Source organism: Carassius gibelio, chromosome A18, assembly GCF_023724105.1.
Source record: "Carassius gibelio isolate Cgi1373 ecotype wild population from Czech Republic chromosome A18, carGib1.2-hapl.c, whole genome shotgun sequence".
Classification (NCBI taxonomy): domain Eukaryota; kingdom Metazoa; phylum Chordata; class Actinopteri; order Cypriniformes; family Cyprinidae; genus Carassius; species Carassius gibelio.
Window position 1 is genome coordinate 20,074,869 of NC_068388.1, and position 20,338 is coordinate 20,095,206.

The 20,338-nt window shown below is 38.6% G+C and overlaps 2 protein-coding genes across 6 annotated transcripts; both read right to left on the reverse strand.

Annotated features, from left to right (window-relative positions):
* Positions 1–793: 793 nt before the first annotated feature.
* Positions 794–7,982, reverse strand: LOC127934475 (CLOCK-interacting pacemaker). 3 transcript variants are annotated; one of them, XM_052531893.1, is made up of 5 exons: positions 7,750–7,982; positions 7,259–7,308; positions 5,487–5,687; positions 4,125–4,306; positions 794–3,702 (listed from the first exon to the last, which is right to left on the reverse strand). In XM_052531893.1, the coding sequence occupies exons 2-5, from the start codon at positions 7,266–7,268 to the stop codon at positions 2,512–2,514; spliced, it is 1,584 nt and encodes a 527-aa protein (XP_052387853.1). In that variant the 5' UTR covers positions 7,269–7,308; positions 7,750–7,982; the 3' UTR covers positions 794–2,511. The 3 variants fall into 3 exon arrangements, with proteins under 3 accessions (XP_052387853.1, XP_052387854.1, XP_052387855.1); XM_052531894.1 differs by having other exon boundaries at positions 7,251–7,308; XM_052531895.1 differs by lacking the exon at positions 7,259–7,308.
* Positions 7,983–9,781: 1,799 nt separating this feature from the next.
* LOC127934483 (cyclin-P-like) lies at positions 9,782–16,350 on the reverse strand. 3 transcript variants are annotated; one of them, XM_052531917.1, is made up of 9 exons: positions 16,218–16,350; positions 15,475–15,603; positions 15,255–15,330; positions 14,842–15,011; positions 14,671–14,769; positions 14,146–14,301; positions 13,918–14,076; positions 11,451–11,626; positions 9,782–10,343 (listed from the first exon to the last, which is right to left on the reverse strand). In XM_052531917.1, the coding sequence occupies exons 1-9, from the start codon at positions 16,266–16,268 to the stop codon at positions 10,166–10,168; spliced, it is 1,194 nt and encodes a 397-aa protein (XP_052387877.1). In that variant the 5' UTR covers positions 16,269–16,350; the 3' UTR covers positions 9,782–10,165. The 3 variants fall into 3 exon arrangements, with proteins under 3 accessions (XP_052387877.1, XP_052387876.1, XP_052387878.1); XM_052531916.1 differs by having other exon boundaries at positions 15,469–15,603; XM_052531918.1 differs by lacking the exon at positions 15,475–15,603 and having other exon boundaries at positions 16,218–16,297.
* Positions 16,351–20,338: the final 3,988 nt, after the last annotated feature.

Sequence of the window (20,338 nt, forward strand, 5' to 3'; positions counted from 1 at the left end):
ATCTACAGAAGTCTATGGAACACAAAAACTTTAAAGCTCAATATCTCAAAACGACTCAGAACGCAGAGAGAACCTTATAATTCCAAGGGGACGATATGAGTTTGTGGTTATATTGTAAATTCAGTTCACATTATAGCTACAATTAGTGATATAGGGCCAAGCACCAGGTGCAGTGTGGAGATGGAAGAGCAAAAATAGCAGAAATAGAATATACAGTACATAAAAATAAAAAATAAAAACATAGGTTTAGTCAGAGGTGAGAATAACATCAAAATGAACAGAAGTTCAGATGAGAATGAACAAAAGTGCATTTCTAATAAATCAAGAGGAAGATGTAAGATTCATAATGGGGGAGACCGGGGAATGGTTGATGCACTGTACACAAAAATACCTGAAAGTGCCTGTTGAAGTAAATGAAGAAAAATAAATCTTTAAAACTAAATCTGTCAGTAGTTTTATTCTGTACTATGGTGACACCTTGAGGGTTGCCTTGGAAACAGTTCACAGGATTTCAGTTCCAAACACTTCAAACTGTTTGAAGAGAAGAGATGTGAAGAGAAGTTTAGAAGCTTTACAAGACAAGCTGTTCTTCATTTTCAAGACCAAAGATATTTTGCCACTCTCTTTCCAATAGATTCATCATCAATAGATTCATAGGATTCCAACAGATTTATGACATGAAGTAACAATATAGGGTTACTGTAATATAGGTTGATACAGGGTTAATGCAGGGTTTTAGAGAAATAAAATAGGTTGCATGCAAAGTAATAAATGTATGATCAAACAAACCAAAGGCCATTTAATTAAGCTTTTTATTTGAATCTGTACGTAGTGTAATCGTGTATCTGTTGCGGTGATTCTGACAGCAAACATACTGCATGGAAAGACTGTATATTCATCGTATATTCTTAAAATGCATTAAAATTGCATCACAAACTGTTCTCCTTGTGCTGTTACATGGGAAGCACAAATATCGATCATGTCATATCATGCCATTTCAAACACAAACTTAAATCTGTTTCACCTGGCCATCAAACACACACGGCTCAGACCATCCCTACTGTACTGCTATTTATTTGGACTTAAGATCATTGTTGTGTACAAACACACCATTAATATCTATAACAAGAAAATTAAAGTGTTAATGAAGAAGGGGGACAAAATCAGTCACAAAGAAGAACTCTTAAGTTTATAAAACAATCTGGCCAAAGTGAAATCTGCAGACCTTTCCTCATTTTCTGAATTTATTTTAGGGAAAGATATCTGAAAATCTGCTGTACTGAAACACAGAACATGTTAAAGAATTAAGTACTAAACTCTGAAACCCTAATCAAATTAGGCTAAGTATTTTACAAACCAATATGCAGTGATGACGTGCACAATTTTGTGAGATCTGCAAAATCTCTGTGTGGGCCTGACGGCTGACTGCATTCATACACAACTTCTGTTCTACAGAAATAGTAACTTAAAAAAAAAGAAGAAAATATATCAAAGAAACAACAAATAATACAATAGTGTCATGTCAAGAGTATCAAATATGTGCCAAAAAGCTTGGTGCAGTAGTACAGAATTGGGAAAGAAGAGTAAAGATGTTAAAGAATACATTAAGGCTGGCACGAAACACTATTAACACAAAAAAAATTCACAAATACATAGACGACACTCAAATTTGACCTTATATCTCAGAGCGAACCCAATTCAAAACGCTTGAGTAATGGGTGTCTTGGTCCACCGTCAAAGATGAAGATGTATAGCCATCAGATCAATGCAATGAGATTAATGAAGTGAGCAGAACTGCATAGAAGAACAAAAGCTCCATGGACTTTACCAATATCACTGCGAGAATAACTCTCACACATTTCTTAGTGTCTTTGCATGTGTGGACTTTTCAGGACCTTCACGCACCATCTTTATTTTGTTTAAGTGACAAGGCCTCACAGAGGGGATCTCATCACTAATTATTACCACATTGTTGCAGAATAACATTCCCAGTCATGTTCTTCAGAAACGCTACATGCTACAAACTGTGACAGCAACTGGAAATTATTCAACTAGCAGTATAAAGTAGGAAATAGGCTGTCATTTTTGTTTACTCTGTGCTTGACCATTCATGAAGTGTTGGTGTTAAAAGCATTTGCAAACAGCCATTGAAAACCTTGATTTAATCATAGGGCAGGATACCTGTTGCAGATGACATTTATCAATGACAAAACTATCGTAATGAGTGGCGGTCTGTAGCACATGCATTCAATTCTGTGTAGCTCTCATCAGACACTTTGGGTGATTTCAGATGTAGATGAGTAGAAATGTGACAGACAGGAAGATGGCATGCAGCGCAGTCAAGACGCTGTCCTTGAGCATAGCCCTGAGTTCCCATGGAGACGACTGAATATTGGGGCAATGATAACATCTCTGAAATCATGTTTGAGATGTTAGGGAAAGCATCTTGAAGTCTCCCTTGCTGTGTCTCTGCTGTAAACTCCCAGTGCTCAGCAGGTTTCTGGGTGCAGTCTAAAGCAGGTTTCCATGTGTAGAGCTGTCTGGAGGCATTATGGGATCATCTGGTGGACTCATGGTTCCTCTATGGGCTCTGATTTGCTCAGAAGTGGTGGTGCTATCACTGATACAATCATATTGACCTGTTGACTGCCATTCTGCATCTGGCATTGGAGCTAGAAGAGGAGATGGGGGTGCCACCTCTTCAGTCCCATTAAGTCTATATCCATATACCACAGGGGTATCAGGTTTGGTGCTGGTGGCTGCCTCGACTTCCACCTTTGATTGAGACCCTCCATTGCTGCTGTCTGTGGGTAGGCACTTGAGGCTGGGATAGTGCCCAGACTCAGCCATGACCTGTTGGAGCTTCTCCAAGGCAGCTGGAGCATCAGCACCTGCTTGGGCGGTCTGGAAAAGCAGATGGGCATGTTGACGGAGCTGGGCTATGTCTTGTTCCGTTGCGGCATTTTGCCGCAGCAGATCCTGCGTCCTTAAGGTGATGTCCAGTAGTCCCAACTGGCTCAGAATCTCCACTGTGTTGAGGAAGCGACGGTGCCGTGCTGTCCCTTTGAGGTTGTTCGACTCTTTGCCAGAGTCACTGTTTGATTCTGGGCAATCCTTGTGTGGCCCTTTTCTGAGGTCATTGGAAGAGGGTGGGGAAAGAGTCTGAGTGCTTGAGATTGACGGAGAGCTGACGTTGAGGGAGGCAGAGGGACTAGATGGGCGGCAAGGGCTCTGGTGCTGATGAGAGCCAGAAAGTGTCTCTTGGCCAGCAGACAGCAACCGTGAGAGGGATTGAGAGTGCAACAGCAAGTTGTTCTCTGGCTGTTTGTGCAGATGCTGCTTGGCTGCTTGCGTGGTTGTTGACACCTCATCTCTCTTCTCCTCTGTACATACTCTCTTACTCAGACTGTGCTCCTCTGTGTTACTTCCTCTACTAGCCGTTGGTTTCTCTGGGGTTTTCTTACTTGGGTGAGGTGCGATTCGAGGGTAGGAGTTTAGGATGGGGAGGTAGGTGTTTTTGCTCTTCTTTACACCCTTGCTTTCGGATCTCTGTGGCTGGGGTTTGAGGATGTGCAGCGGGGCGCTTTGATTGACGCCAGGCTGTTGTAGCAAGAGAACGTGGGTGGCAGCCTGACTGCTTGTAGTACCTCCATCCCATGACAGAGCTGAAGGAAGGATGTGGTCCTGACCAGACTGCCCAGGCTTGGGAGAAAGAAAAAGAGGGGAAGAGACACAATTCCTCCTTGTATAGAGCAGATTTACATTATGAAACCATGAGTATTATGTTCCTTATTTTTAGCATATTACACCGTAATATCTTATTTTATGGGATGTGTTGTTGTCTATGTGACTTGCTTCCACTCTTTTGTTCATCACAAGCACTTAGGACCTTCGGACACCTCTAACCAAACATTATACAACAATGCCACACTTCATTCTGTTTTCTTTTTACCTCTTCCCTCATATTTTCCCTGCCATCTGCCTAACTAACCTTATCTTTGGCTTTGGTTTAAATTATAATAAGCGGCCTTATCTACTTTCTTTCTTTCTTTACACAATAAAAAAGGAACCTTACAAATGTTTTGGAGCAGAGCATCTTACTCTTTCCACCTCGATTGCCTCACCTGCTTCAACACCACATTCTTAATGATGAATATCGGGGTTAGTTCCGGCGTCTCGGACACCAGTATGTGTCTTCCCTGTGGGGTGCCTTTATCTGCCCCACCGAAACCCTTGCGGACATGAGGCACATTCACACTGCTCTGCTGGTCATCTGCATAAGTCTGTAAGGAGTCTGAACCAGTGTCTGGGAAAGAAACCGTAGGTAGTTAGGAGTAGAAAGGGCATTGGATGGAACAGAAAAATCAAGAGGAAGGATGGGAAACATAGAAAGAGAAATACAAAACCGAGAGGGATGGGAGGCTCAGTAATGAAGGACCATTCAACGAAGTTGGCTATCCAGAAGTTTTGGCATGGATGTTACTTAAGTCTCATAAAAATTACACTTTATGATCAGAAGTACACTTCTAATGAAGACGTTTAGACTCTTTCAGCTGCATGTGCATAAAATCAAGCATAATGCCAATAAATATCCCTATACAAACAGTCAAATAAGGCATATCAAAAGACTCAGTTCAAGCTGGCACTGTCATGAAATGTAATCAGGAAAAATGTTTTCTGAATATGTTGTGACCTAATAAACATCTCTGAGATAAACTGGAACGATGACTTTTGTTTCTGATTGGGTGCAAAGCTATATTAGGAGCAAATATTACAAACACTTAATATGACTTTATTTGTATAAAAAGAGAGAAAATATACTTTTCTACAGAAGGAAGTGAGTTATAAAGGAACAATATGAGAGTGTATAAACGACCACAAAACTTGCAGTGTGTGTGTTAGTGGTGTAATGGTACACGTTCCTACTAAAATATTTCTGTATGGGTCTTTCAATTTGGCACACATGTATTGAATGAACACAGCATTGTTTTAACCACTGCGTGTGCTGAACTTCTCTGTGTGTGGAATCTAATTTTAAACTCAGTGGCCCCCCTACGATGGGACAATAATGTTTTTATCAGTATATTTTGAGGTTGCAAACGCATCTGAAAAATAACAAAGGAATAACGAAGCTGCCAGAAAAATGCATGGTCCAAGTTGCTTTATATAATTATTATGTAATTCACTACAGCAGTTTTTCCAACTGCAAGAACTTTTGCTCTCCATTTGAATACCAGGTGAGATTGATTCAATAATTACTGAAGATATATAAACTATATAAAGTATATACTGAATTGAATGGGACTGAAAATCTGAAATTCAGGCATTCACAGAAACCTGTGCAGGGATTGCTTTGTGATTTTGTATAAATTGTAAGTTGGGACAATTATTGTTTCTTAATACACTTTTGTCATAATTGTAAAGGTAGTGTGAACTGAGTCTCTTAGTTGGCAAATATAACAGTAGGACTGTCAGTCAATACTCACCCGAGTAACCAGAGTCTTTCTCAGAGCAGCGCGAATCACGTCCTTTAGCCTTCTGTTCGGTGTGTGCTCTGGCTCTAGAGGCCAAAAGGGCGGCGCTGTTGCTTTTGTCTTTAGCATTTTTACTGGCTGGACGGGAGGTGCGTTCCCTCTCTCCTACACACCCTTGGGCCTCTCCTCTCGGTTCCTTGGGCATCCCGAGCCCTGAAAGCAGAGAGACACAGCTGGGCAGACAGTAGGCTCATGCAGAATATATTTACCCATTTCTAACAAGGGGCATGGAGTTTGTTCTCAAGGTCCTTACATAAAAATGTCAGTAGCACTGATAAACTGAAGATTTTAATTCCAAAATTCCAACAAAGGGTGAACTGTGGAAATTCTCTTTCAATGTTTGTCCAGGGGAGCATTTTTTTTTATTTAGTATTATTTACAAATCTGACAAAAAGTGAATTGTGTTATGTGAGATGCTTAAAGATTATATGAACACTTAATCTACAGGAAATGTAAATTCAAAACGCATGATAGCTAGTCAGTTTTTCGGAACGAGTCAAGCTTTTTCTGTCATGACTATTACAATAAATTAAAAATGTATGCTTTTAGCAGACGCTTTTATTCAAAGCGACTTAGTCAATTCAGGCTATCAATTTTTACCTATCATGTGTTCCTGGGCAATCGAACCCCCAACCTTGCTTGCATGATCCGTTATGCTCTACCACTTGAGCTACAGGAACACTGTATTCAGAGCTACTGGACAAAATGTAGCATTTCTCTAAATTACTTTCTACCACAACACAAAACGTAGCTAAAAAGAACATTATTGTGTATATTTGGTGTAATGCAATGTGCTTCTGCAGTTTAAGGTTCAAAAAATACATAATATTCCACATAATATGCATTACTGTGCTCCTCTCTATGCCCTGCATTTCTGAAACACGTTGATTTTTACAAAGTTCAAATGCGCAGCACACATCTAAATATTTGGTTTGAACTGTCCAACTTATGCACTGTTTTTAAAGTTTTTTTTTTTTTTTGTAAGCCAAACAAAGTAGTTTCGCTTTCACGATAAAACAAAAAGCATCAATATGTCGCCAGCAGCAACAGTGAGAATAATAGTTACACTTTCATTCTTTGTGTGAACATTTGGGCAGCATTATGCAAATCTTCCCACATCGTGAGGTAGACATGGCGGCATGTAAGAATGAGCCGTTTTAAGTAGGCATAGTTGACTCTTGACTTTTATAAAGAATATCTCTTTTGATTTGAGACTATAGTCTAGTCTTTGCAACTTTGCAGATCTTCATTATGCACCAAGAGCTTGTAGAACTCCAAAGAGAAAGGAAAAATGTAAATCGCATCATATGACCCCTTTAAGTTAACATTAAAGTGACTACACACACTTACATTATGTATATATGTACACTCTGAACATTCTGCTGATATGCAGTTGTTTATTGTGATCTCCAGTCTGTGCCTTACCTTACACGAACCATGTTTTCACCTTTAAAATGTTGGTAAATGAGAATATACAGAAACCTGATTGCTTTTTTTTTTTTTTTTTTTTTTTTTGAGTAGATGATATTTAAATGTTTTTTTGTTTTTTTGTTTTTTTACCAACATGTTAGTGCACAAAAAAGGCATTTTATAAAATGCCACTCTCCCTAATGTCTATATATATATATATATATATATATATATATATATATATGTGTGTGTGTGTGTGTGTGTGTGTATTCTTTTTTTTTTAAGTCGCAAAGAAGCTTTAATTACTTTATTACCGTATTTCATGAGTCTCCGAAAATAATACACCGTCAGGGGATCGCGGCACCTTTAAATATATGTAAAAACATAAATATAAAATACAGTATTATGAGCAAAAAACAACAAAAAAAATGACCAAATATTTCACAGTTCTTTGTGGGTCTGTGACATTATTTATCCTGCCAGGAGGAAGGTTATTTATTTAGACACACACACACACACCCGGAGCTCTGAGCCCTCCCTTCCCTTACTGTTATGTAATACTACAACAACAGCCGAGCTCGGTCTCTACTTCCTCATGTTAACACCACAGACACCGTCAAAATAACGTGCTTTTACCACCAGCATAGACAAACTTTACGTGCTAATAAAGATGGAAGTTACGATACATTGTCAGACAGATAAAGTATCAGTGCAAATGAGCTTAAGTAAAAACCTACAGAGCAAAATAAAGCATTTAGCATAATAAGTAAGATATGAATATGAATAGAACATCAGCATTGCCTACCTTAGTAGTGTACAACACTGATCCTGGTCCCGAGTATTCGACTCTACTTCGTCCAGGGTAGGAAACACTCCTAACTACCTGTCCAGGGGCAATCTGTACCTCCCGTCATCTCGCTGACAACGATGATGACCACCCAGCGTGACCGAGCCACATTTCTTTCGCCTGCAATTTTTCTAGTCGTCTCCAGCCCCTACTTCAAAATTGCAGACTGTCAACTCCACCTGCAGTAAGCCCCGCCCCACATTATTAGAGCCCGCCCATTTGTGTGGTAGGCACGCCATCGGACCAATAGCGGTAAAGAGATTCCGCCTAATCCCGCCCCAAACACGAGTGACGCAGGGGAATGAGTGGCATGGCCAATGCTGGGACCAGGCACGTGGAGAGGAGGACCGAGACGGTATGACAGGACGGACACGAAACATAACAAGAGGAGGGGCGAAGTAACACGAATTAGTGTAACTACATTTGGCTGTCCATGTGTTGGCTATTTTGTAATCCTGACCGCTGACTTTCTGTTGAGCCAAATACAGGAAGTATGACCAGTTAACAGGCCAGAGTGTGAATATTGCAGTTTTTATGTTTTATGTAAGTTGGTGTCATTCAAATCACAAAGGATCGTCAGATTGGATGCTGCTAATTCAAGGCCATATGACAAAAAAAAAAAAAAAAAAAAAAAAAAAATTGTCAAAGTAGGCTTGAGCTGTTAGTGGACACCAACACGTACCCTTAACAAAGGACAGAATTGATGAATTAAGTGCTGCTTTGAGACAAATAAATCAAAATAATAATGCATAATAATAATAATGTATTGTTATATTGTTTTGTGTTGTTGTTTCGCAATTAAGTGTTTTAATTAATTTTATTGCACGTGTTTACAGTTCTGATTCGATCAACAGTTAAAATGTTGAGTAATTATACAATGATCTTGCATCAACTCGATGTAGAGGTAAAAATCCATATAACCAGGCGATATAGTTACATCTGGTTGTTGCTGATTAGAACCGACTGAAAACTCCACCGAAAAAATCATAACGGTTAAGTATTTATTACTATCGACTGTCATTTAATGAGTGAATTAAGATAACAAATTAACATTCTGGCCATAAAAATATGGCGAAGTGGGGCATGGAACTGATGAATGAAAATGATAAGGAAATACGCGCGTCAGACTGAACTATGGAGCAAAACTCTTCTTGTTTCTCACACGCGCCTCTAAAATGTGCCAGAGCCCGAGCGCTCAGCTGTTCTACTACAGCGCCACGTGGTTCTCGCAGGGCGGAATGACGCAGCGCGCTTCTGTCAGCCAATCAGCAGCGCCGGTGTGTGCGAACATGTGAGGACGAGAGTAGAAGAGCTGCGCGCACATGTTCGGTACTGTGCACAGACGCCCGTCGAAAACTTGATCACTTTTCATGTAACGTCACAGAGTTCCCAAGTCCATATATTCCAGCGTAATTAAGGCACTTTTAAACAATTTTGGTGATTTGATGGTTTAACTTATTCCACATGAACACAATGTTTATTTATTTTTTACATTTAGGATTTATTAAATGCATCAAACAATTGTATGTTGGACCAGATATGCAGATCTGGCAACCCTGCACATGATGCCCCTGCTGAGAGCGTCATGTGATAATTTGAGTGCACTGAAACGTGGATGAAAGGGAAAAAAAAAAAAGTATAAATTAATACATTGACGTGTGGAAAGGAATATAATTTCCATTGCAGTTTTCCGAAGCAAACCGACCGTCTATTAATTTACCTTTAATCCCTTCTAAACCTAGCTATCTCATCTTTACCTGGTAATATTGTTTTTTTTTCACATTTTGAAAACTTAATGTTATATACACCTTATGCAATAGACTTAAAATCGATAAAATGCAATGTAAAATGTGTTTTATCAGGGCAAGTTTGATCGGACATTAACATGACGCCCCTGGTGAGAGCATCATGTGATAATTGGAATGCACTGAAACTTGTATGAAAGAAAATAGTTTAATACTCGATGTGTGGAAAGGAATAGAATTTCCGATGCGGTTTTCCAGTCAGTTTTATTTTTCACAATCTTAAAAATCACAAATTTGCAAAAACACTTAAAAACAGTAAATGTTTCAAAATGCTTTAATTCCATAAGACACCATATCCCAGTATATATTTTTCACCATAGCATTGATAAACACTTAAAAGCTACAAAAAGACAAATACACACTTTTTTCTTTATCCTTTTACATCAAGTGACATAAGATTACAATAAAAAGTTACAGAAAACAACTCAGTCCATATAAAGCAACCAGTGCAACACAAACCTCCCGACTGGCCATAATTGGGATTTCTTTCCCTCCTTAAGAGTAGCAGCGCTATACAGCATTCCTGAACATTTCTGGCCCCACTTGTCCTCCTCACTGGTGTAAGTGTATCACGTCTGAGAGCACGACAGGCCCAGTAGGCCAGCGGCGGCTTTCAGGGCAGGGTGCATGCTGACATGGAGGGTTTGTATAGTGGAGAACTTGATGTAAGTGGCACGGGTCTCACGAGAATGTGCTCTTGCTGCTGCCATGGCCATGATCTGCATTATACTGAGGAGAGCTGCTTCACTGCATGAGATATAGTGGGGTGGGTGTGCAACAACAGTAATAAGATTGAGCTAGATTTCAAATCAATTTCAACATTACTGCTTTTTAAATTGTGGATTTAAGAAGCTTAAAATAATGACATAACTTTGGAGCTTATTGTAAACACTGTCTTTACTGGTTTTTATCAAATAAGTGTAGTCTTGTCAAGTGTTGGGGGTAACGCATTACAAGTAACTCAAGTTACATAGTCAGATTACTTTTTAATTTACAAGGAAATATCAGTTACTTTTTCCAAAAAGTAATGCCAGTTACTTTGTTTTTCCATTTATTGACTGACAAGTCTCCTCTCCCCTTATTGGGAGAAATCAGAAGTACAGAGGTAGTGTGTGAACATTACCATAGTTCTAGACTAAATGTTAGTAGCATTAAATCATCACCCCCCCCCCCCCCCCCCAAAAAAAAAAAAAAACTAGTATTCTATCAAAATGATTTAAATAAAATGCAAACTAAGATTATGATACAAACCTGCAATATTTAAATGTGTTAAATAACACAGATGTATCAAATCCCATTTTATTAATTAAATGTCTTTGTTGATGACCTTTGATGATCCAGTTCAACCATATAAGCAAAAATGACTTACTTAAAATAAACTAACAATTGTTCCGTTTTTTTTTTTTTTTTTTTTGAACCTTTTCCTGTGTTCTACTGTACAGAAGTGAATTTTCTTTTCCTTCAGCCTGAGGTTTATTCATTACACTTTTTGTTGTGAAAAGGACTTTTATTTGCACTACAGAACTTAAAAACAAATTAAGCCCTGCTCATATTTAAAGAGTAACTAGAAAGTAACGCATTATTACCATAAAAAGTAAATAAGTAACGTAATTGGCTCTTTTTTGGACTAAAGCAACATTGTAAATGCATTACTTTTAAAAGTAACTTTCCCCAACACTGGTCATGTCTTAAAAAAAGAAAAAAAAAAAACTTTAAACTGACTTATGATCATTGAGGGTCACTGAGAAAGTCCTTTTCAACAGTAGGCAAGTTAAAGCTCAAACACTGAGAATTCTAAAGAAATCAGTCTGTAGCAGGTCTTAAAAACAGAACTAAAGAGCTAATTGTCCTGACCTTCCTACATGGATACTAGAGGCAATGCACCAGGCCATCTCTCCATCAGAAGGAGCTTCCTGCAGGATCCTGCGGGCCAGACGGAGGGCAGCACCTGCCAGCTGGGCGGGCAGATACACCACACATTGCCCCTCCAAGAGCGAGAGCTCCAACAGGTATCGTGCCATCCAGACCACCTGAATAGAAATCATTTTACAACAGTTTTTAATTCAAGGCCACACAGACAAATAAAATGGACAGCATAAACATAGGTCACTTTTCTTTGCCTAAAAGACTTCCAGATAATGTAAAAGTGAAAGGCCACTTAAAGGGATAGTTCACCCAAAGAGGAAAATTATATCCTTTACTCACCCTGAATTATCCCTTTAAGTGGCCTTTCACTTTTTCTTTGTATATAAAACACTCAGAGGAAACTTGGACAGAGGAACAACTGGGTGTGAGTTTCCATTTTGAGATGAAATATCCCTTTAAGTGTATTTTGTAAAAGCACTTTTGTAACCAAGTTCTTAAAATTAAATGAGTAAATTTTAAAACAACTTTAAAACAATTTGTTGGGCTTTGAAGTACACACTATTGTCTAACATTCTACATGTAAAGTACTTTATTATAACTAGCGTTTTATTACATTTAATGTTAGTATATTTTATACCCTTAATATTTCAGTGTACTAAATTTCAACATTACCAATGTGAAGTTACAAATATAGATGTACACCATACATGTTTCAACAGAAATGACAGTACAGATGCTAGTCATTACTAGAATATCATCAAAAAGTTGATTTCACTAATTCCATTCAAAAAGTAAAACTTGTATATTATATGTATTCATTACACACAGACTGATATATTTCAAATGTTTATTTCTTTTAATTTTGATTATAACTGACAACTAAGGAAAGTCAAATTCAGTATCTCAAAATTTGAATATTGTGAAAAAGTTCAATATTGAAGACGCCTGGTGCCACACTCTAATCAGCTAATTAACTCAAAACACCTGGAAAGGCCTTTAAATGGTCTCTCAGTCTAGTTCTGTACACAATCATGGGGGAAGACTGCTGACTTGACAGTTATCCGAAAGATGACCATTGACACCTTGCACAAGGAGGGCAAGACACAAAAGGTCATTGCGAAAGAGGCTGGCTGTTCACAGAGCTCTGTATCCAAGCACATTAATAGAGAGGTGAAGGGAAGGAAAAGATGTGATTGAGAAAACACACACAAAAAAAAAAAAAAAAAGGGTGTACAAGCAATAGGGATAACCGCACCCTGGAGAGGATTGTGAAACAAAACCCATTCAAAATGTGGGGGAGATTCACAAAGAGTGGACTGCAGCTGGAGTCAGTGCTTCAAGAACCACTACGCACAGACGTATGGAAGACATGGGTTTCAGCTGTTGGATTCCTTGTGTCAAGCCACTCTTGAACAACAGAAGCATCGCACTTCAAAAAGGACTGGACTGCTGCTGAGGGGTCCAAAGTAATGTGCTCTGATGAAAGTAAATTTTGAATTTTCTTTGGAAATCAGGGTCCCAGAGTCTGGAAGAAGAGAGGAGAGGCACACAATCCACGTTTCTTGAAGTCCAGTGTAAAGTTTCCACAGTCAGTGATGGTTTGTGTTGCCATGTCATCTGCTGGTGTTGGTCCACTGTGTTTTCTTAGGTCCAATATCAACACCGCTGTATAGCAGGAAGTTTTAGATCACTTCATGCTTCCTGCTGATGAACAACTTTATGGAGATGCAGATTTCATTTTGCAAGAGGACATGGCACCTGCACAGAGTGCCAAAGCTACCATTACCTGTTTTAAGGACCATGGTATCCCTGTTCTTAATTAGCCAGCCTGAACTGGAAGAGGAAGATGCGATATGCCAGACCCAACAATGCAGAAGAGCTGAAGGCCATTATCAGAACAACCTGGGCTCTCATAACACCTGAGCAGTGTCACAGACTGATCGACTCCATGCCACACCACATTGCTGCAGTAATTCAGGTAAAAGGAGACCCAGTTAGCCAAGATTTCAAAAAATCCTTTCTTTGTATTGGTCTTAAGTAATATTCTAATTTTCTGAGATACTGAATTTGGGTTTTCCTTAGTTGTCAGTTATAATCAAAGGAAAAAGAAATAAACATTTGAAATATATCAGTCCGTGTGTAATGAATGAATATAATATACAAGTTTCACTTCTTGAATGAAATTAATGAAATGAATAAACTTTATGATATTTTAATTATATGACTACAAATTATCTTACCACAAATTTAACTTCTTACATTTGACAGTAAACTTTAACCCTACTTTAAAGGCTAATTATAAAACTACTGTACAACTATGCACTTAATTGGTTCAAACAATTTTATAAACTAGCTGCTTTTTCCACTTTAATAGATTTTCATTTAAATTGAAAATGTATTTCTTTCTTCATATAATGTAAACATCTGTAAAAAGTACACTAAAGTGTGGTGGGACCTTATTGCTGCAGCGTGCGATGGAAGCAGAGATGAGAAGAAAATGAAGAGGGGGACAGTGAAAGAGATCAAACTTGAGCCCAGTTAAAACCCTCCTCTCCATCCGTAGCAGCTGTTTCTTACTGTAGGCATTCTCCATCAGATAGCAGAGCTCCGACACCTGACAAACATCATGTCAACAGTGTCAAGGTCAGGTTTCCATTAAACATTTGGCTTAACACTCAAGTACCTCTGGTAACAGACATTCCTCTTTTTTAGCAGCCAGAAAAAGGCAAACCACACCCAGTAACTGCAGGCCAGAGATGGACACTTTGATGAGCCTTAGAGCTCGATTCAACAGGTGTACTGCCAGATACAACGTTTCCTCCGAGAACTGGAACACTTCCTGAGGTGAAAACAACCAATCAAATCACAGATTTTAAAAGACTGTGATAACACCTTATTCGAATTAATTATATTTTTAGCATAATATACACTACAAATTACAAACATACGGTCACTTTTTGTTTTAATGTTACAAGATTTTTTATTTCAAATAAAAGAGTTATTTTGTCTTTATTCAAAGAATACTAAAACATTCTGCAAAGAGCGGTTTTACACCATAACCAATTTTAAGCACCAATAAATGATAATAGATTATCACATTAGAATAACTTCTGAATAACCAAGTGACACTAAAGACTGGAGTAAAGGATACGGATCAGAAATCAGAAGTGGAACAAACAGGTCACACAAATCTGAATATTGCACTTACATGGACTTGAATTAGCCAGTCCACCAAGATGGCTCTCGATGCGTCACTGAAATGCTTGGGCAGCTCAGCGTTTGGGAGAGAGCATAGTAGCTGACTTCTCTGCAAGCAAAAGAAACAAATACATGACCAAAGTGACGGGAAGATCAACAGTACCTTGCGAGGCATGCTCACCATCATGTCGGAAAAGATGTCCCATGCATAGGTCTTATCATAGAGGAGCCCCAGCTTACTGATGGCTACCTCCACCTCTCTGCGCAGAAGTCCTGGCATCAGTGCTCGCAGACTAGGTGGACCTGGCAACCTGTTCAGATACTTCAGCAAAGCCTCCTCTTCATAGACATCTAGCATTGTTGCACAAGAATAATGGTTCAATTGGAAGACTATAAAATGCATTCTAGATTAAGTAATGTCAGTTTGACTGAAATTGATTTGTTAAAAAAAGGGGTGGGACACAACGATTAAATTGTAGTAGTAGTACGGTTAGAATTCTACAGCAGTAACTTGGGTTAAACTTCAACTAAAACTAAGGAAAAATGACTGTAATGGATTACTCAAGCAGTGTCAACCAAGCCATCTCAGGTTACCTGAAAGTACAGACTCATCCTGTGGAGCGTAATCCATTATGATCCCATCTTCTGCAGATATGGGAAATCTTTGAATCTTAAGGAAAAACAGAAATACCACATCATAACGCATCATTTGAAGAACGACCTGTCTAAATTGGCGATTTTCTATCCATTACTCTCAGAGGAGGTTTCAAATGGTAGCAAAGTAACACCTTGTCACATAAAGACATACAGTTACCCATCGCCTGTCCTGTGTGGGTTTATAGTGCTGCCCCGGCCCCACATCTTCTCCTTCAGCAAACACCCTGCGCTCCCTCCGAACACAGGAGTTCGTCCACGTCCGCAGGGGCGCTTGTCTGTCCTCAGTCTTTTGAAGTACAAAATGGTTTCATTTATTCACAATAAGTTTGTAAAGCATCAAGTAGTCTTTCAATACACATACAAAACCTGCATGAACACTGAATCAGTTTTTAATCCTTAACCCTGGAAAAAAAGGAGCATGGATTCCTAAAAGAAGTAAAATAAGGTCTGTGGGCAACATTGCACACAGAGTTTCATGTATCGTTCTGCAATAAAGGAATGTGAATTTTGAAACAGTTGAATTCAACTGATGTTCTTATTGAGCAACTTTAATTTTTTTTAAAGATACAACAGTTTCAGAGTTCACATTTGAGGTACAACGGTGCAAACTGCAACTGTGTAAACCACAGACCTCATTTTACACTAAATAAAAACTGCCATTCCAAGAATTAACTGGAGTTCTGGAAGGAAACCACGGGAATTTGCCTTGCAGGACAGCCTTCAAATTGATCTCATGACTAAAGCCACACGGCATCTGAATATTTTAGTTAACTCGAGTACGTGTTCAGTAATAATAATGTAGCCGAAACCGGTGAATTTACACAAAGTCTCCTGTTGGCCATTTTTCAGTTTACACAGCAGGTCCAGGAATTAAAGTTGTGAGTTTACAAGCATTCTCACCATATGGAGGTCCAACAGTTGCCTGGAATCACAAAACCCAGTTCGAGCCATGATTCACCAAGACACTGCAGCTACCTGCACACACTGAATCTACAGCTCACCATTATCTAATTAACACCAGTGGCACTAATAAAGCTCACTAATTGAGCCGTGACTAAGCCCCGCCTTCTGTCACTAGCTTACTTTTTTTCTTGCAAGTCACTGGACGTTCTGCTTGTTTAGTTTGTTTTAAATGGAGTTGGACATCAATCTCCCAAATATATGGTAAGGGTATGTCTTCTTCCCAAATGAACACAGTGTCTCGTGAACTGGACATAACTAATCTATATTTAGCTGAACAAAACAGTTAATCTTGCTGCTTGATATTGAAAGTTGGTGTGTCTTATCATATTATCTTAATTATGAACACACTGGTTTGTAGTGCAAACCGTTTTACCGTCATCAGAACACAGGGAAACACATATTTCTTTATTTTTTATCTAGTGGCAAGTAGATTTATTTGTGCGTCTTTGGTTCATTTTGGTATTGCGTCACCCAACCAAATCTGAAGCTTGAAGATATAGACTGCAGTTCTGACATTTCCCTGTAAAATGTTGTTTCACTTGGCAATTCATTGCTTTTTCAATGACTGCAGGTGCTGAGCTGGGAATTATTTCTCAAAATATCTTCTGTTATGTTACACTGAAGTCAGTCAGTCAGTCATTCACACCGGCTTAAGATGACATAACCAGGCTTTCTTTTTTTTTTTTTTGGTGAACTTTCACTTAAAGCTTATGGTTTAAGGTGTGGGTTAAAGGGGGGTGAAATGCTCGTTTTCACTCAATATCCTGTTAATCTTGAGTACCTATAGAGTAGTACTGCATCCTTCATAACTCCAAAAATCTTTAGTTTTATTATATTCATAAGAGAAAGATAGTCTGTACCGATTTTTCCCGGAAAAACACGAGCGCCTAGAGGCGTGACGTGTGGGCGGAGCTAAAGAATCACGAGCGCGAGTAGGATTTTGTGTTGAGCGAGTCTGGAAGCTGTGACACAGATCCAGAGGCTGAAATTTAAAAAGAGCAGCATCGGCAAAGGCTTCTCTATGTGGTATGTACTGAAACTGTATATATTTGCTTAGCGGTTTTGGAAAATGACTAAGTTCCACTTTGTCGTCTTTTTTTTTTTTTTTAAGCTGTACATGTGGAAAGTGCAGTTTGATGACAACATCGCATGTTGTTTACTTGATGTGCTTATGCTCCGATAGCTAAGTTAACAACACAGAGATATTTGAAGCAGTTTTACTCACCGCCTGCGGTTCCAACACACGATCGTGACCCTTTTTCGTTGGGATTGCATTATCCTTAAGAAATAAACAATGTGCAAATCCAGCGTCAACCTGGGCCTTGTTTGTAAAACAAGCATCTTCGAAATGCAGGGAACAAACACAAACACTTGCACAACTCCGTTGATGCTCTGTAAAAATAAACTCCATCCACTGGTCCCTTAATGCTGTTTCTCTTTTGGTAATCTGTGCAGGGTTGTCTTGCCCTGGCAACCAAAAACACACTCCTTTTGTGACATTTCGCTACGCTCTCGCTCTGATCAGTGATTGTCTGTGCACAGCCTCTCTCTGCTCTGCTATACTATAATGGAGCGCGCGTCCTTAGGACCCATATAAGGAAATTCCGCTCCATCTAACGTCACACAGAGCCATACTCGAAAAAAACTTTCCGAAACTTGTGACAAACCGGAAGGAGTATTTTTGGAACAGAAATACTCCTTCAAACGTACAACTTAATTTTTGAAACTTTGTCCATGTTTAGCATGGGAATCCAACTCTTTAACAGTGTAAAAAACTCAGTATGCATGAAATAGCATTTCACCCCCCCTTTAATAGTGTACAGTAGTTTTATGGAAGCCCGTTTCTGCCACAGTTGAGAAAAATATGATTCTGTAAGTCATAAGGATAAACTTTATTATAATTATGACTTAGTATCTTGTTATATTAAGATATTTTCTCATAATAATGCCTTGTTTGCATTGCATTGCATTGCTTATTTCATATTTTGGACCCACCCGAATGCCTGTATATACAATATGCCTGTTTATTAATTTCAGTACTTAATTTAGTTCAATACGTTTTTGTACCACGTTAAGCATTTTTCAGGTTTAGAGTTTGTCATGCAAACATATTCTGTTACACCAAATACACCAAATAATGATCTTTAAAAAAGCATCATAAGCATCATTAAGTCATTATTTCAAAAAATCTTCTCATTATTATGAGAAACTAAGTCATTATGACAAGAAAATATCTCATATTGAGAAACTAAGTCATTATTACAAGAAAATATCTCGTTATATTGAGAAACTAAGTCATAATGATGAGAAAGTTTCTCATCAATATGACTTACAGAATCACATTTTTTCTCAACTACGGTGGAAACGGGCTTCCATAGTAGTTTTGTATAGTGACATGACCTTAGGTCATGCCCACTGCCCACTGGTTAGGATCTACTGCTCTTCAGACACTAAAATATTACTTGTTTTTAAGTGAATAGTTCTGACTATTTTTTCAAACTACTGGCCATGAAAGTTCTTTTATCCCCAGTGGCATTATTTAGCTGTAGATTATTATCCAGACCACTTCTGAAACAGACTCAGTTTTCATGGTAAGTGTCTCACTGCTGTGGGAGTAATCATGGACATCAGTAGTCAACGTCTCTTAAAATCATTTTCTAGATATTGTTAGGGCAAAATATACAGACATTTCAAATGTTTGAACAATTAAATGTGTAAAGTGTAAACATCTTCAATAAAACTCAAATTGTGGATTGTTTGAGCTCTTGAGCCATGGCTGAAGAACAAGTGTTTTCGAAATCTTCTATCCACTTGGGTAATTTGACATGCTGTTCAGTTAGTAAAGGAGGCAGACATGGTTTTTAACAAAAGAATTTACTTGCATGAATGTCCTAATAGCAAAGCATATCCCACTGCACTCAGTAGCAAAAAAAAAATAAAAAATAAAATTCAGTTTGAAGAAAAATTTCAAGATTCCCCCAAGTTTGCATCCCCTGCCCTAAAAGAAATTAAAAAAAAAAACGGAGAAAACTGAGCATCAATGATGACATTCGTGATTGTTCATCACATTCAGAACAGAACAGTCGATGGTTAAAGTTGCAAAATAATCAAAGCGGATTTGTCCTACAAGTAGATATATACACATAACAAAAATGGGTGAAAGCACTACAGCAGACCATTTTAAATCTTTGCCTCTCATGTCTCCACCCAAAAGTTTCTTTTCAAAACTGTATTTGAGCATGATTAATGTTGTGAACTAGTGTGCATAAGTTATATCCAGAGCAATGTATCATTTAATGACACAGGCAAATGGCACCATCTAGCGTTCTCTCTCAGTCAAGACAATAATGGCCGTTTCAAAACCTAGTGAGATGCCTAAAATAAATGTGTTTGATGTTTAAGAGCTGTAGAAGCACTGCAGTTCAGCCCAGCTGTTGGTTTATGGAGGACGGGTGGTAATGTATATCATGTTTAAACACGAAAGACTAATACATTACACACTCACCTAAAGGATTATTAGGAACACCATACTAATACTGTGTTTGACCCCCTTTTGCGCCTTCAGAACTGCCTTAATTATACGTGGCATTGATTCAACAAGGTGCTGAAAGCATTCTTTAGAAATGTTGGCCCATATTGATAGGATAGCATCTTGCAGTTGATTCAGATTTGTTGGATGCACATCCAGGGCACGAAGCTCCCATTCCACCACTTCCCAAAGATGCTTTATTGGGTTGAGATCTGGTGACTGTGGGGGCCATTTTAGTACAGTCGACTCATTGTCATGTTCAAGAAACCAGTTTGAAATGATTTGAGCTTTGTGACATGGTGCATTATCCTGCTGGAAGTAGTCATCAGAGGATGGGTACATGGTGGTCATAAAGGGATGGACATGGTCAGAAACAATGCTCAGGTAGGCCGTGGCATTTAAACGATGCCCAATTGGCACTAAGGGTCCTAAAGTGTGACCAGAAACCCCCACACCATTACACCAACACCACCAGCCTGCACAGTGGTAACAAGGCATGATGGATCCATGTTCTCATTCTGTTTACGCC

Bases quoted from the DNA above. Each gene is read 5' to 3' on its own strand.
- LOC127934483 (XM_052531916.1), bottom strand. From the start codon at position 16,268: ATGGCTCGAACTGGGTTTTGTGATTCCAGGCAACTGTTGGACCTCCAT. The intron at 15,012-15,254 runs GTAACCTGAGAT...CAACAATGCTAG, and splicing joins GGATGAGTCTGTACTTTCAG to ATGTCTATGAAGAGGAGGCT. The intron at 14,302-14,670 runs GTAAGTGCAATA...TTTTCACCTCAG, and splicing joins ACTGGCTAATTCAAGTCCAT to GAAGTGTTCCAGTTCTCGGA.
- LOC127934475 (XM_052531893.1), bottom strand. The intron at 4,307-5,486 runs GTGAGTATTGAC...TTTCTTTCCCAG, and splicing joins GAAAGACTCTGGTTACTCGG to ACACTGGTTCAGACTCCTTA. The intron at 3,703-4,124 runs GTGAGGCAATCG...CTTTCTCCCAAG, and splicing joins AGAATGTGGTGTTGAAGCAG to CCTGGGCAGTCTGGTCAGGA.